Source organism: Pleurodeles waltl, chromosome 4_2, assembly GCF_031143425.1.
Source record: "Pleurodeles waltl isolate 20211129_DDA chromosome 4_2, aPleWal1.hap1.20221129, whole genome shotgun sequence".
NCBI lineage: Eukaryota > Metazoa > Chordata > Amphibia > Caudata > Salamandridae > Pleurodeles > Pleurodeles waltl.
The window spans coordinates 744602715-744617912 of record NC_090443.1 but is presented as its reverse complement, the minus strand read 5'-3'; the positions used below and the strand labels follow the sequence as shown (position 1 = coordinate 744617912).

Here is a 15198-nt window from a genome sequence, read left to right as displayed (position 1 = left end):
CGGTTGTTAATCCGAAAGGCAGTACCTTGAATTGGTAATGTATTCCTTTGAATACAAACCTTAGGTATTTCCTGTGCGATGGGTGTATTGGTATATGGAAATAAGCATCCTTGAGGTCTAAAGTTGCCATGTAGTTGTGTAGTTTTAGCAATGGCAATACTTCTTGTAGTGTGACCATGTGGAAGTGGTCTGATTTGATGAAAGTGTTCACTACTCTGAGGTCTAGGATTGGTCTCAGCGTTTTGTCCTTCTTTGGTATCAGAAAGTACAGTGAGTAAACTCCTGTGTTTATTTGTGTGTTTGGCACTAATTCGATTGCATTCTTTTGCAATAGTGCCTGCACTTCTATCTCCAGGAGATTGGAATGGTGTGTTGTTAAATTTTGTGCTTTTGGTGGTATGTTTGGAGGGAATTGTATAAATTCTATGCAATAACCATGTTGGATAATTGCTAGAACCCAAGTGTCTGTAGTGATTTCCTCCCATGCTTTGTAATAATGACCTATTCTTCCCCCCACTGGTGTTGTGTGGAGGGGGTGAGTGACATGTGAGTCATTGTTTAGTAGTAGGGGTTTTGGGGCTTTGAAATCTCCCTCTATTTCTAGGGAATTGCCCTCCTCTATATTGTCCCCGAAAACCTCCTCTATACTGTCCCTGGTAAGTGGACGGTGTTGCCTGTGAGGTGCTGGCTTGTGTGCTTTGACCCCGAAACCCCCCTCGAAAGGGCGTTTTACGGAATGTGCTGTAATTCCCTCTGCTCTGCGGGGAGTAGAGTGCGCCCATGGCTTTGGCAGTGTCCGTATCTTTCTTGAGTTTCTCAATCGCTGTGTCCACTTCTGGACCGAACAGTTCTTTTTCATTAAAAGGCATATTGAGAACTGCTTGTTGAATCTCTGGTTTAAATCCAGACGTTCGGAGCCACGCATGCCTTCTGATAGTTACAGATGTATTAATTGTCCGTGCAGCTGTATCTGCAGCGTCCATGGAGGAACGTATCTGGTTGTTGGAGATGGTCTGTCCCTCCTCAACCACTTGTTTTGCCCTATTTTGGAAGTCCTTGGGCAGATGTTCAATGAGATGTTGCATCTCGTCCCAGTGGGCTCTGTCATAGCGCGCAAGTAGTGCCTGGGAGTTCGCGATGCGCCACTGGTTTGCAGCTTGTGCTGCGACTCTCTTACCAGCTGCATAGAACTTGCGGCTTTCTTTATCTGGGGGTGGTGCATCTCCAGATGTGTGAGAGTTGGCCCTTTTCCTAGCTGCTCCTACAACAACAGAGTCTGGTGGCAGCTGTGTAGTGATGAAAACCGGGTCCGTAGGAGGCGGCTTATACTTTTTTTCCACCCTTGGTGTGATTGCCCTACTTTTGACCGGCTCCTTAAATATGTCTTTTGCGTGCCGGAGCATACCAGGGAGCATAGGCAGGCTTTGGTAGGAGCTGTGGGTGGAGGAGAGTGTGTTCAACAGGAAATCATCCTCGACCTGTTCTGAGTGGAGGCTTACGTTATGAAATTGTGCTGCTCTAGCCACCACCTGAGAGTACGCGGTGCTGTCTTCTGGTGGAGATGGCTTTGTAGGGTATGCCTCCGGGCTGTTATCTGACACTGGGGCGTCGTATAGGTCCCATGCGTCCTGATCTTGGTCACCCTGGCTCATGGTGGTGTGAGCTGGGGAGTGAGATGGAGTTTGTGCTGGTGAAACGTTAATCACGGGCGGAGGAGAGGGTGGTGGTGTAACTCTTTTTACCACTTTTGGTTGTGGTGCTTGTTCCGTCTGGAACTCCAACCTTCTCTTTCTCCTAATGGGGGGAAGGGTGCTTATTTTTCCTGTCCCCTGCTGAATGAAGATACGCTTTTGCGTATGGTCCACATCAGTTGCTTGTAGCTCTTCCTCAAACCTATGCTTTTGCATTTGGGAGGTTAGCGAGTGCTCTTCTGTATAAGAGCCTGAAGCTGGGTCGCTTGAAGTTTGTTTCGGCGTCGAAACTTTGTCTGCGTGTTTTTTCGGCTCCGAGGTGACTTTTTTCCTTTTCGGGGCCGAAACCTCTCGGCGTCGATCTGTTTCGGTGCCGCTGTCTCGGCGGCGAGCCGTGTCCACAGCGGCATCTCGGTGTCGAGGCTTGTCTCCAGCACTTTCTCGGTCCCGAGAAGGCTGCGTGCCGGTGTCTCGACCGGAGTCGGACGATCTCGGCACTGTTTGGGCCTTTTTCGGTGCCGACGGTCGGTCACCGAATTTATGGGTTGAGCCATGGCCTGTTGGCAGTGGCGTCCCCTGGGCCTTGTAAATGTTTCTTTGTGTGGTTTTCGACGTCTTACTCACGGTTTGTGTATCGTCGAATCCTTCGGAGTCTGAGTCTTGGATCGAGAAGGTACCTTCTTCTTCCTGTTCCTCGAACTCCCGTTGGGCTGTCGGTGCGGACGCCATTTGAAGTCTTCTGGCTCGACGGTCTCGGAGTGTTTTTCGGGACCGGAACGCACGACAGGCCTCGCAGGTGTCTTCGCTGTGCTCAGGTGACAGGCACAGGTTGCAGACCAAATGTTGGTCTGTGTAGGGGTATTTATTGTGGCATTTGGGGCAGAAGCGGAACGGGGTCCGTTCCATCGGCGTTCTTCAGCACGCGGTCGGGCCGACCAGGCCCCGACGGAGGATCGAAAAACTACCCCGAAGGGCACCGGAGCTCTTCGATCTTCGATGCGGTGTGGAATCTAAGTACGCCGATCCCGAACGCAACAATACCGACGAAAATCTTCCGAAATTAGCTAATTTTCCGTTCCGAAACTCGGAGCGACAGGAACACGTCCGAACCCGATGGCGGAAAAAAAACAATCGAGGATAGAGTCGACGCCCATGCGCAATGGAGACAAAAGGAGGAGTCACTCGGTCCCGTGACTCGAAAGACTTCTTCGAAGAAAAACAACTTGTAACACTCCGGCCCAACACCAGATGGCGAGCTATTGCAGAACATGCGTATCTACAGCGACAGATGCCATCGAACATAAAATATCAAGATTTACTTATCTCCACGTCCAAAGCTGGTCACAGAGTTGGTGCACTTGGATGGGGGGGTGGCAGAGGGGAAGAGGTTCCGAGTTTAGACAGAGATTTACAATTTAGAATTTTTGGAAAGTTCACTGGACGGGCTTGAGATGGAGAGAGAGGCAGGGTTATGCTCTTTACTGGTTGACGTGCACATTGCATTTTCAAAATGTTATTCATAAAAACATATAATCATATAGCTATAGCTTGCGCCATAATTCTAATATTTACGGTTCAATTGTTCTTCATGATTATACACAGAAAGAAATATGTCATAACTTCCCAGTAATTTTTTAAGATCCCATGTATGATTAACTACTACACAAACTAATCACAGATGTTTTGTTGCTTACCTGTTTCGAAAAGGACAGGAGCACTAGAATCGCTGCTGTGTGTAAGGTCAAAGGCTGTCAGGGTTGCATAGTACGTCTCACCACATAGAAGGCCGCTAATACTGCAGTTTGTAGCTGTGGCATTGCATGAGAACACATCCCCCATTTCTCCGGTGACTACTGCCGCATAATTCACAGCTCCAGGAGATGGATCCCAGGATAGCTGGACAGTGTTGGAGTTAGAATCAAGGTGGACGCGTATGGGCAGTGGGGTGCACGGAACTGCATGATAGAGAGAGAAAAAGGGTGGAAAGAAGGTAAAAAACCCATCTGACTAAAACAGATGAAAACCTGGGATTATTCAACTTTGGGTCCAGTTACAAACCTACTGGCACTTGCTAATGGCTAAATTCACGAGTGAAAGATGTTAAAAAAATGTGACCATGCATTCATAAATCCTTATACTCATGTGCATAATATTTCACCAAACTCACCTAAAGTTATACTGGAGTAAATCCCATGCCAGGGCTCAGAAGAGGGTATTTTATGGCCTGTTTTCACTTTCCACTAACCCTTTCCCACCATAAAAGTCAGAATGGAATACATTTCTTTACAGAGTGGGAACGCAGTGGCGTAACGAAACTGAAGGGGGCCCCCTCAACAGAACAAGGAGAGGGTCTCCCTCCAGACTCAATCAGTCCAGGAGTTGTGCTGAGGGAGCCCCCTCGAGTTCGGGGTCCCCCCGCACTGAGGAGACTGCAGGGGCCTTTGTTACGCCACTGTGGGAAAGAACAGAGCACACTGCCCAGTTGTAAGATGTAAGACAGGAGGTTTCTCCACAAAGACAAATATTCTCCATTTAGAGATAAAAAGGATGAAAAAATGGGGCCCAGGCTTTGGATTTCACAGTGTACTATTGTACCTATAAAACTCAGCTTTTTACAAATACCAATGACAAAGTTAAAAGCGAAATTCGAGAACGTTTCCAACGATTAAGCCTGGAAAGCAGCAACTGGGACAACCTTCAAGGTGCAGCCCTGCAAAACGATGTGAATTATAGGAAAAACATAACTATACTGGTGGCTTCTGAAATCTCAAGGACTAGTGTTAATTTGGTTCTGCGTGTTCACAGTGTCCAGGGTCATGTCTGATTTGAAAAACAAAAACTCCCTCTTTTTGCACACGCGCCTCTAATGCATGGCAAGTGGTGATGTGAAGTGTCCAGAAGAGATATTTTTACAATGGACTACAAAACACTTCACAAAAGCACTGAAAACCTTTATCAGCTCGGAAAGAATGAAACGCTGAGCTGGCCTTAACAGGATTAAAACCTGTGACCTTCCGGTTACAACCGAATTTAACAAACATTTGCTTGTTTGCTTAAGTGCCTATTAGCAGTTTATTGTGAATTAGAGTTCATCAGAGAAGACAGAGGGATACAAATGACCCGAAGATCTTCGTATTCGCAGGTGAGCTATTATCAACATACCCGGGCTTCTTCTCGTACCTACCCGACTGAAAGTGCTTTGTGACACTGGCGGCGCTGCGGCAGGTGTTGTCGTAGGCTGTGACTGCAGCATTGAATGTCTGGCCGCACTGGAGGTCTGTGATGCTGCAAGAGGTGCTTGTTGAATTGCAGGAATGGACGGCTCCATCGGGACCGGTGACTGATGCAACGTAATGCGTCGCTCCCATAGACGTGGCCCAGGACAGCGTGGTGGTGTTGGCTGTATCCCCGACAACGATGACTATGTTCACCGGGGTGCAGGGAGCTAATGATTCAAAGCATCATTGATTATCGGGACACCACATTACCTTCAGAAAAGACACACATCCATTACCTTGTGTTTTGTATGTTTTTTAAAAGTGGGAGCGACCAGAAAGATTGGAAGATTATCCGTCATTTGCATGAAAAGTTATAGGTAGGGCTCTAATTAATGCAACAGAGGAGGACCAAATTATGCGTCAAGGTCAACTTAAATACACAAGAAGAAGAGGTAATTGTGTAGTGTAATGTGAAATTTTTGTGATAACATTAAATCATTATTTTGTCTTTTTTTTAAATAATAAAGCTTCCTGGGAAAAGGATTCATCGCATCAGTACCAGTTTAATACCCAATTACGCAAGTAAAATTTGACCAGTAACCGTTGATCCGTTTGAGATAGAAACAATTTTCTTTGTTAAAATCTGCAAATTTTGCAGGACTGATGGAATATGTGGCGAATGCGGCAAATAAATAATTATGCAGAAAAAGCCACAGCCGCAGGCTTGCATAATTTCAGTGGCCCTGGTCAAATGGTGTTTATGTGCATATAAACTAAAAACAATAAGTTGCAATTTGTAATGTAGTCCGAAAATTGATATAAACCATAATGGTCACAGTAATGCTCACTTTACCTGCATGCTAACAAGCTGATCTCAGGTTTTTTTTTTAACTCACCGGTCCTAAAATCTTGTGGTGGAGTGGCTGCACCTATGCACATATCGTGCGCTGCAGCAACAGAGGCCTTGTACTGATAACCACACTGTAGCGAAGTGATGGTGCATGTTGTGTTCTCTGTGCTGCAGGAGTGAAGATCGCCGCTGTTGCCAACCACTGTGGTGTGATACTGATTTGCTGCTAGGGAAGTGCCCCAGGATATTGCCGTAGTGCTTGCTCCACATTCCAGGAGCACACTTACGTTTTGTGGAATGCAGGGAACTATGGAGGAACAGTAAGGGAGAAAGGTGATTATGGAGACAAATGGTACACAGCAGGACATACTACTTCCATAAGAGACAAACGTGCCACACCAGCCAAAGAATTGGCCCTATTTCGGAACATCTTGTATTCTTCCTTCACAGCGCCCTCTGTCTCATTGTTCATGTCTGATCCTCCACTGAAAGTAACTTGGATATTATTATTCAGAGCCTGAATGTCTACTCCAGGGTTCTGCAAAGTCGGTCCTGGAGAACTGGGTCCATGCCAGGTTTTTAGCATATCCACATTTAGAAAAAAGATGTTTCAGAAATCTACATTTTTCTAAATGTGGATAGGCTAAAAAATCTGGCATGGACCCGGCTCTCAAGGACCGACTTTGCAGAACCTTGGTCTACTCAAACAAATATCAGTATGAAACAAATGACTATCTTGTAACACGTTCTGTAATGTAAATTTGTGTGTACTGATATTGTAACATATTGTGGTGCATAATTGCCCTGTGTCCTCCCTCTGATGTAAAATGCTCTAATATCTATTTGGATAACTTCCTTGCTGTAGAAAAAGTAAACAAATTAATACAAATGTGGATACCTTGGACTCTGGCTTAGCAGAGGGTTATAAAATCCTCTAGTTATCTTCAATATAAGGGGAAAGCATTTAAGGTATGCTGAAATGGTATTTATCCCTGTCTATCTGAAGGCAGTATGGTGGCTTAGACGTGTTGGAGGGGATGTGTCTCAAGGTGGACATATGTCCATATGTTACGGGATTTGCCCATAAATTCAATCTGTTTGGAAAGAGGTGCTGGAGATCATCAAACGCTTTAATAAAACTAAGATGCCAATGACATCAAAGGTAGCTCTAGTCGGCTTAGTGGATGAGGAGGGACTCTATCCTGCCTCCTCATCAACAAGAAAACAAGTGACTCACTTGCTATTGGCTATTGGGCCGACTGACAGTATCTCATTGATAAAAAGGAGCCGACTTGCCAAGAATGGCAAGGTGTGCAATATCCATGTGATGGACCCCTCACAGCAGTTTGCAGAGATAAAGGGGGTTATTCTAACTTTGGAGGAGTGTTAATCCGTCCCAAAAGTGACGGTAAAGTGACGGATATACCACCAGCCGTATTACGAGTTCCATAGGATATAATGGACTCGTAATACGGCTGGTGGTAAATCCGTCACTTTTCCGTCACTTTTGGGACGGATTAACACCTCCTCCAAAGTTAGAATAACCCCCAAAATGTCTGACTATGAAAAGATATGACCTCCTTATCCAACTTTTGTGAAAAGAGACGTGAAAATAACCAAAGTCCCGGAACTCGTGAGTTTTTGAGAGGATAAGCCACCTCGAAAGAATAGCCCTGCCTGAAAATAAGATTTTTTTTTAACAATTTGAGGGGCATTAGTTGTAGGTACAACTTTGGGAGAAAATCTTTACCCAGTCAATCTGCCGATAAACAAAAACTGTCCATGTATAATGTAAATAAATGCATGTTGATTATATGACTATGTTTCACTTGCGCTCAAGCCTTGTTATATGTTCAATGGTTGTCTTTCTTGGCCTTGGAAAACTTTGAATAAGGTAGTTAAGATATGGATAAGAGGAAGTTGTGTGAAACATTACTGCAGTCGCATTGTATGTGAGTGGAAATTACAGAGGAGACAGGTGACGTCTTACTCTTAAATGAGAATCCTTGCTTCAGTGCTACGTTTGCAGTCATAAGTGAGATTTCCCACAATCCTTCTCAGGGCCACACCAGGAAAGGAGTCACAAATTCATTATTATTCGAATTCTTGTGGTGAAAAAGATCAAACGAGGGGGTCACGAGGGGTCACTCCCTTAAAGATCCACGTAAGCAAACCTTAGCAGCCATGTTCCTGCGGCAAACCATGAATGGAGATTCCCCTAGTCACTTGTACATACACTTTCATTTTTCCAGTATGACTTTTTTTAATATCTCATGATCACTCAGGCAGCAAGTGACCCAGCATTATTTTAAATGGTTCAATAACTCACCTCCAAAAAATATACATTCATTTTAACAATGCATTAGGCCCTGGAAAGTAGGTATAAATTAGCCTAGACGACATTCGGGAGAAAAACATAACAATATTCTTGTTCTCCTTCCAGATGTTAGTTCCTTGCCCCTACATGCCACTCCTGTCAGCATCCTTTATAAACCCAACAAACACAGCACAACACAAGACATCACAACGTAACCTCACATTTCTCTTTGCCTCTCACTATACATTGGGTAGCATATTTCCCAGTTGACTTTAGTCAAGAGTCATTTTAGCAGACTTTCTTCAGGGCATAAGTTAAAGAACGTACCTGGAGGGAGGTAAATCTCCTGGCTTCTCAGGCTTTGGCATTCATCTCCAATGGCTACAACATAAACAGTGAAAGGGATGCCACATGGGACTCCTTGTATGGTGCAGTTATCGTCAAGAGATTGGCAGGAGCCTGAGTACTGACTGCCCGACTCAAGAGTTGCCACATACATGTTGACCCCGGTTCCCACGCTGAGGGTCCATGCCACAGAAACAGTCCTGTTTAAGCAGTCTGGAATGGCTTGCACATTTGTAGGAGCACAGGGCACTGTTGAACAAACAGAAAAAAAACATTATTAGCTGGGTACTAGACTGTAGGCTTCTACTCAATATTTGGATTCTGGACAAATATTTGCATAATCCTATATTTCATTATGAAGTAAATTTTTACTTGAGGATTCTATAAATCGAAACTACAGTCAGACTGCTTAGGAGCAGGGTCACTGCAATTATGTAGCAGTCAAGGACCAAATTATGCAGTTGGCTTACAAAATTAGGCAGTGGAAACAAGTAAGTTCTGCAGTAAAATGCAGCACAATTGGTAGCAGTGTTGTTTCATTATTTTGTCATTTTAATGCAAAGTATATTGTTTAGTAATTTTGATCTGTTTGCTCGGGAAACAATTACTTTTGGTAAAATATGCAAATTAGGCAGCATTTGATAGTTTATGAGGAAAATGTATCTATGCAGAAAATGCAGCAGCCGCAGAATCTCACAAATCTAAAGGCACTGCTTAACACAACCATGTCGACTCCAGATCTGTGAACTCACACTGTGCCACGGTGTGACACACTATATGGACTCCCATCACACGGTCACCGGTGGGGAGCCGATATCACATGATGGCTGGGAACACAAGCTGAAAACCACTGTAAACTTCAGCTTGTTTTCGGAGCCTTTGACACCCATAAAAGGGTGTGGAAACACCCCAGAACATCTGCAGCAGCCTCAGGTATCTATTTTATTTTTATGGGAGGAGAGGCTTGAAGGCGGGTTGGGGGCAAATATGCTGCTTGGGTACTTCTCAGCACAAAGCCCCACACACCACAAGGCCCCCCCTCGCACGGCGAGATCTTAATTCAAGTTGGCTGGTCTGAGACTGTCTTATATTTATGTATTGTACTTAAAATTTCCAACAGGGGTTAACTCAAAACTCTACAAAGAGCAGATATGTCGTAGCAGAATTGCAAAGACCTGTAAAAAGAGGGTGCTTGAGATGGATCTGGAGAGAGGACGTTATTCTGTAAATCAATAAGGAGAAAGGAGCTGTGTATCTGTGTGTTAACCTGAAGGACGGAGCCATGCCACTTTCCTAGCTGACAAGGGACCTCATTTATGCACGACACCTTCAGTCAAGTTTGACTTGTTTACAAACAACACTTCGCCTGCTGAGACTTCCAGGTGAAAAGCATTAATTGGCAGAACAGTAACTCTAATCCTACCACAACAGTGGAAATTGCTGTTGACTAAAACGTCACATCCACTTGAAGGTATCACATACGGCCTGAGAGCCTGGTGTGATCTCTGAACACACCTTGGGAGGGCTTTGTAAACAGGGTGTCGCTGCCATCTTTAGCCTCTCTAAGGAACCTGGAAAAGATTCCAGGTGCTGTTTAATTTTACGTATGTGTAGCGAAGGCCTCTTCATCCTCAGGTGCAAACAGTGCTTAATTCGAGCATGTGGTTGCCAGGGGGGAGCCACCCCAACTCATTTTTAGGGACCAACACGTATTTTTCCGCATCAGATATATAGCAAGACAAGTGGGGTACAAACACACAAAGCAGAAAAAACAGGGTAAGAGAAAGACGCAAAACCCGCCACAAAGAGAGAAAGCAGGAAACTGCAAGAGTGAGATGAAGGGGCAGGGAGTGCTTAGCAGTGGATTGAAAGTCATGGATTCAAGACTGCAGCAGCCTTGGCTTTCAACAGGGCAGCTTTTAATTGCACTGACCGCGGGCTTCTGAGCAGAGCTTCGGGCCCTTCAAATTAAGCACTCGGTGCAAAGAACGAAAGTAGCAGTAAGTGTAGACAGCTATGCTGAATATGCCGGACATCACATTGCATCCACAATGTATGCAGAGCAGGATGCTAACACAGAGGTTACAAAATATTGAGCACAGAGGTCACAGGGGCAGGGCTGGACTGGGGAACTAAAAGCCTGCCTGGAAAAATGGCCAAGTTAACCCTGCCCCCTTTGTCTCCTCACGCAATCTCTCCATTTCGATCCATCCATTTTCTCCCCCTTTCCACCCTCTTTCCTTCTCCCTCTCTGATTATTTTCTCTCTACTCCCCCTCTTCTCCTCCCATCTGTCTTGAAGCCCCGTTTGGGGACCCTGGTTTTCAAGGCGGACTTCAAAGGATCCACCCCCAGGGGAAATGCTCAGTGGAATAAAAGGTTGGTCCGGCATAGCACAGGAGAAAGTCCTCTCTCTAGCTGGCTACTGACCTCGATTGATTACATTTTTTCAGGTCTGGTGTGACCTTGCAGCTGTCTGCTTTGTCTCCACCCAGAAGAGCCTTTCCCTCCAACTTCATGCTAGTAGAGAGTGTTTGACTATTTAGTGTATCATTCCGTCTCCTAGAACGAGTCTATTTTGCAACTGAAACGTACACTAAGTCATCGTTCATTAAATACTTTATTTCATAGAGACACTGCATACAGCAAAAAATATTTTTTTGATTTATTTTTAACTACAGCAAGCCTTTTTTTAATAACTTACTCAAGACTCATAATGTAAGCCAGCTCTTTTGGCTTTGCCAGTGCTTGCTTTACTTGCAACACGCAACATTGCTGCCAACTCAATCCTTAAACAATGGCCCAGCTTGTGGGTGGCTCTCCCTCATAGTGCATTCACTTAAACACATGCTCTGTAGCAGAGCCAGCAAGGTGAGCTAAGCAGCAGGGACAGCGCATTTGTGGCACCAATTCTGGAAAGTAAAACTGGTCCTGAATTGCAGTATACACAGAAGGTCGTGCTCTGGATTTTATTTTTGAATTGGCTATTTAACTAGAGGCACGTGCAGGGATAGTCTGGCCTCTAAAAGATTATTGAATTTGCAGAGTCCTGCCACACTGCTATTTCCTGACACAGGGAGGCCTAACACTGCCATAATCCAAGCACATCAGAACATAAGCTCCATTCACCTACGGCTTCTGTAGTACAGGAATGAAAGACAAAACGTTCCAGAGGAGATGGAGCTGAAGAAAGCAGGTGGCCCAGACTTTCTGAAGTTTTGTCCCAAAGGAGAGGTCATAGACTAAGGTGGCACCAACGATTGTCATCTGCTTGACAGTACAAGCAAAAGTACCAAAGTTTTTGGCTTAGCAAAGGTCGTTTTCCCAAACAATCAAGACTTCTGTCACATACCCATTCACCTTCAAGAAACTATCCACCATCTGGTCACGAAAAGCGGTCAGGCACTCTTCCATGCAGCCAATGGAATTGGCAGGCCACTGATTGAAGCTCAATAGCAGTGAGTGTTCTAATTCATGCTACTGATCGTCACACAGACTGAAGAAAATAGGGTAACGAGGCTGCTTGTGGAAATCCATAGGTCACCATCAGCATAGGAGAGTGGTAAAGTGGGAGCAAGACTGCCTGGATATGGTTGCTAAAAAAAGAACCAGAATCCTCTAAGTGCATGTCCTATGAGACCCATCATAGAGGGACAGTTGACCAAAGTTACATGATCACCTGTATCAAATGCTGCTGAGAGATCAAGCATCAGTAGTCTACCTTGAAGGCCCTCATCCCAGATAGAAAGCAATTCTTTCACAGTAGACAGGTGGCCTGTCTCTGTGATGTTGATATCTGGAAAGCTGGCTTACGTTCTTCCGAGAACATCCTGATCCATTAGGCCAAATGGTTATTCATGGTTTTTGCATGTGGAGACGAGTGAGATGGGTCATAGGTTCTTAAGGAGGGTCGAGCCAAGGGTGGCTTTTATAACAGGAGTGGCCAAGTCCCTTTTGCTGGAGCTGGGAACATACCAAACAAGCCAAACGACAAATTAATAATGTTAAAAATAGTCAGTATCATTTCAGTGTCTGCCACCTGCAGGATTGCCACTGAGCAAGTTTTGTAAAGACAACCAGAATGTAATTCTGCGATGGCATATCCAAACTTGGCAGGTGTTGGAGAGTGTTGATCAAACATGGCACCTTATTGGCCCTAGTGTTTATTCCTCTCAGGGATTTCCTGCAGTACTACTCTTGGGATACATTGTAAATGCTAACAACCTTAATGAAAAGGAGGCCAGAATGTCACAAAGAAATTGTGCGCTAGGAGTAACAGCCTTAAATGTATTGAAGAAGTGTTCTTTTGAAGAGTTGGTCGAGGGAGTGGTCTATGGGAATATATGTGTACCTTGACTGCCAAAAAGCAGGTCTTTTAAATATTAAGTTGTCTTTTATAAATCAGTTGTCAAGCAGTTTATCTAAAGGTGGCCCCTTTCTTAAATTGCCACCACATTTTCTCTTTCCTTTGCTTTTCACTCCCTACTGAGATTACATCAAGAACAGCCAGTACCCAGCTAATTACGCCACCTAACCAATCCCCCAATACAAAATAACGAGGAGCTTCCCATGTCAGGGCATTGATTTTCTAGCTAGTATCAACCTCATGCTTTTACCTTTGCCTGGATGTCTCCCCTTTCTATGTTGAGGGAGCAATCCAGAAAATATTCCAACTTTCTGCCAATGATTAAAGCTAATGTCCACGTTCCAAAACACTGCCTACCAGCACAATTTAAAGATTGCACACAATCATTCAAGATAAAAAAGTGATAGGTGATGCCCCAATTGCAATATTTAGGTGTTAAATCCAGCTGCTCGTGCTACCGTCACTCTCAATTCCTCAGTTGGTTTTGCTAGTATCAGGGCTGAAGATAGTAGATATCAGTAGCCTCCATCCTGCCAGTCCAGAAATTATTGCAGTTACATAAATTACTTAAACTGAAGGATGTGCTGGTGTCACCTCTGACAATCGTCCAATAACAGAAACTAGTCGGTCTTAAGAGTAGGAAGTGAGTGGACTTAGGTAGATCAAACTTGGATGAGGACACAGCAAATGCCAGATATTTATCAACTGCACGTGCATCCCAAACGTGGCACAAACACACGCTGGCCAAGACAAAAGGTGTACACCCCAAGCCACTTTAATAACTGTTTTTTTTTTAGTCAAATGGGGGTAAGTCCTTCACTGAGATGGAGGCAAGTGATGAGGATCATACTGCCTGCTTCAACCTGGCCTTCACTCTGCTTCAAACTTGGTGTGCTACAATCACAGCCATACTAAACCATGAAATCGTGCCCATTACCCAAAGTAGTGTTTTTTTTTTTGATTGAAGTGATCTTGCTGATCAGCAAGCAAATACCTTTCCCTTCATTGGACTGTCAGCTCACTGTATAAAGCAACTGTGATGCCAAGTAGTATAATTTATAATCTTTTATCGTCAGACCCCACCATCACGTGGGAGCTTTAGCAAATTTGCTGTAATTCCAACCCTCTTATTCCTCATGCAAATTAACACTTAAAAAGAACGCTGTCTGGAGGTAGCAAACAAGCCTGGGAAAGCATATTGTGATGTATATGGCTCTCCTTGTCATCAAGGATACAGCAGCTGAAATACAAACATTTGTGGCGCTTTTATGCCTTAACATAGCCTCCATCATATTTAATTCATGCAGGTCCGAGAGGATGTGATGGATTTGCACCCCTAAATTACAAAAGAATGTGAGCTCCCACTGAAGGTTGACCACCTCTAGAAACAGGTGTGATTTGTCGAGATTAATTTTTAGCTTAAACTTCTGTATCACCTCCAGCATATGAAGGGCATGCACTCTGCATCAGTGGTGGCAAAGAGATCATTATTGTATACTAAGATCACGTTTCTTGAGCTTGATAATACTGTTCAATTTCTCATGCCATCTAAATTAAGTTACCATGCAAGGGTTATCACAACCAAAGCAACACACGTGGGCGATGAGCAACATCCTTATCTTATTCTGCATTCCACAACTTCCTAAAATCATTATACCTGTTTGACCTTCTCCTTTGGATGAATATAGCAGTTTTTCCAGTCTCTTCTATGTTGCAAGAAGTTACATCTGTATGTTCCAAACCAACCGTGCCAAAAACATCCTAACCATTCAAGGATTCTCTGGCTCAGGCCATTGAGAAATTCTTTAATCCTGCCTATTACATACTAAACCCTCACAGATGTTTAGGGACAGGTTTCTGGCTAGCATAAAGCCATTTTGGACTGGATTCACATGTTGAATTACCAGTCTTTGCATTCTCAAGGCAATCACCTTACTGACATCCAAAGTTAGCATGCAGAGCAAACTTTACTAATGTTAAAGCCTGAGGTCCCAGGTGAAGGCTGGCAGCGAGACAATTAGGATGTCTCTCATAGAAAATGGCACCAACCCTTCTTACATGCAGAGAGTGCATAGCTGTGGGATTAAAAGATCTCTGTAAACCTTGTAAACACTGGCAAATAGACCATCACCGCCTATTTCTCTCCTGGTTTTAGCATCTGTAGTTGGAAAATCTCGCTACCATTAAAATACTGATCTAGCTTGGTCATGTTCCCCTTAGTTGTTCATGTGTGGTGGTCAGTGTTCACCATTCAACAATAATCACCAGTGAACTAATTTATTTGCGACCTAGTGCTCACCGTAAGAATGCACTACTTGTGCAGCATCATGACGCCAGCTCAACAGCCTTCTGGACTTGGTCCCTTCCCCATGTATTCTCGAAGCGTGTATTTTAAAGTGTTATTTCACTAAA

The 15198-nt window shown here is 44.3% G+C and overlaps 1 protein-coding gene across 1 annotated transcript in view; it reads right to left on the bottom strand.

The window, feature by feature from the left end:
• Positions 1–15198, bottom strand: part of LOC138293267 (pneumococcal serine-rich repeat protein-like) — a 335396-nt gene that overhangs the window by 254554 nt on the left and 65644 nt on the right. Inside the window, exons 11-14 of the mRNA XM_069232401.1 lie at positions 8404–8670; positions 5806–6066; positions 4876–5136; positions 3386–3646 (exon numbers count right to left, since the gene is read on the bottom strand). Coding sequence (XP_069088502.1) covers positions 3386–3646; positions 4876–5136; positions 5806–6066; positions 8404–8670 — 1050 coding nt within the window. The remainder of the gene's footprint in view (positions 1–3385; positions 3647–4875; positions 5137–5805; positions 6067–8403; positions 8671–15198) is intronic.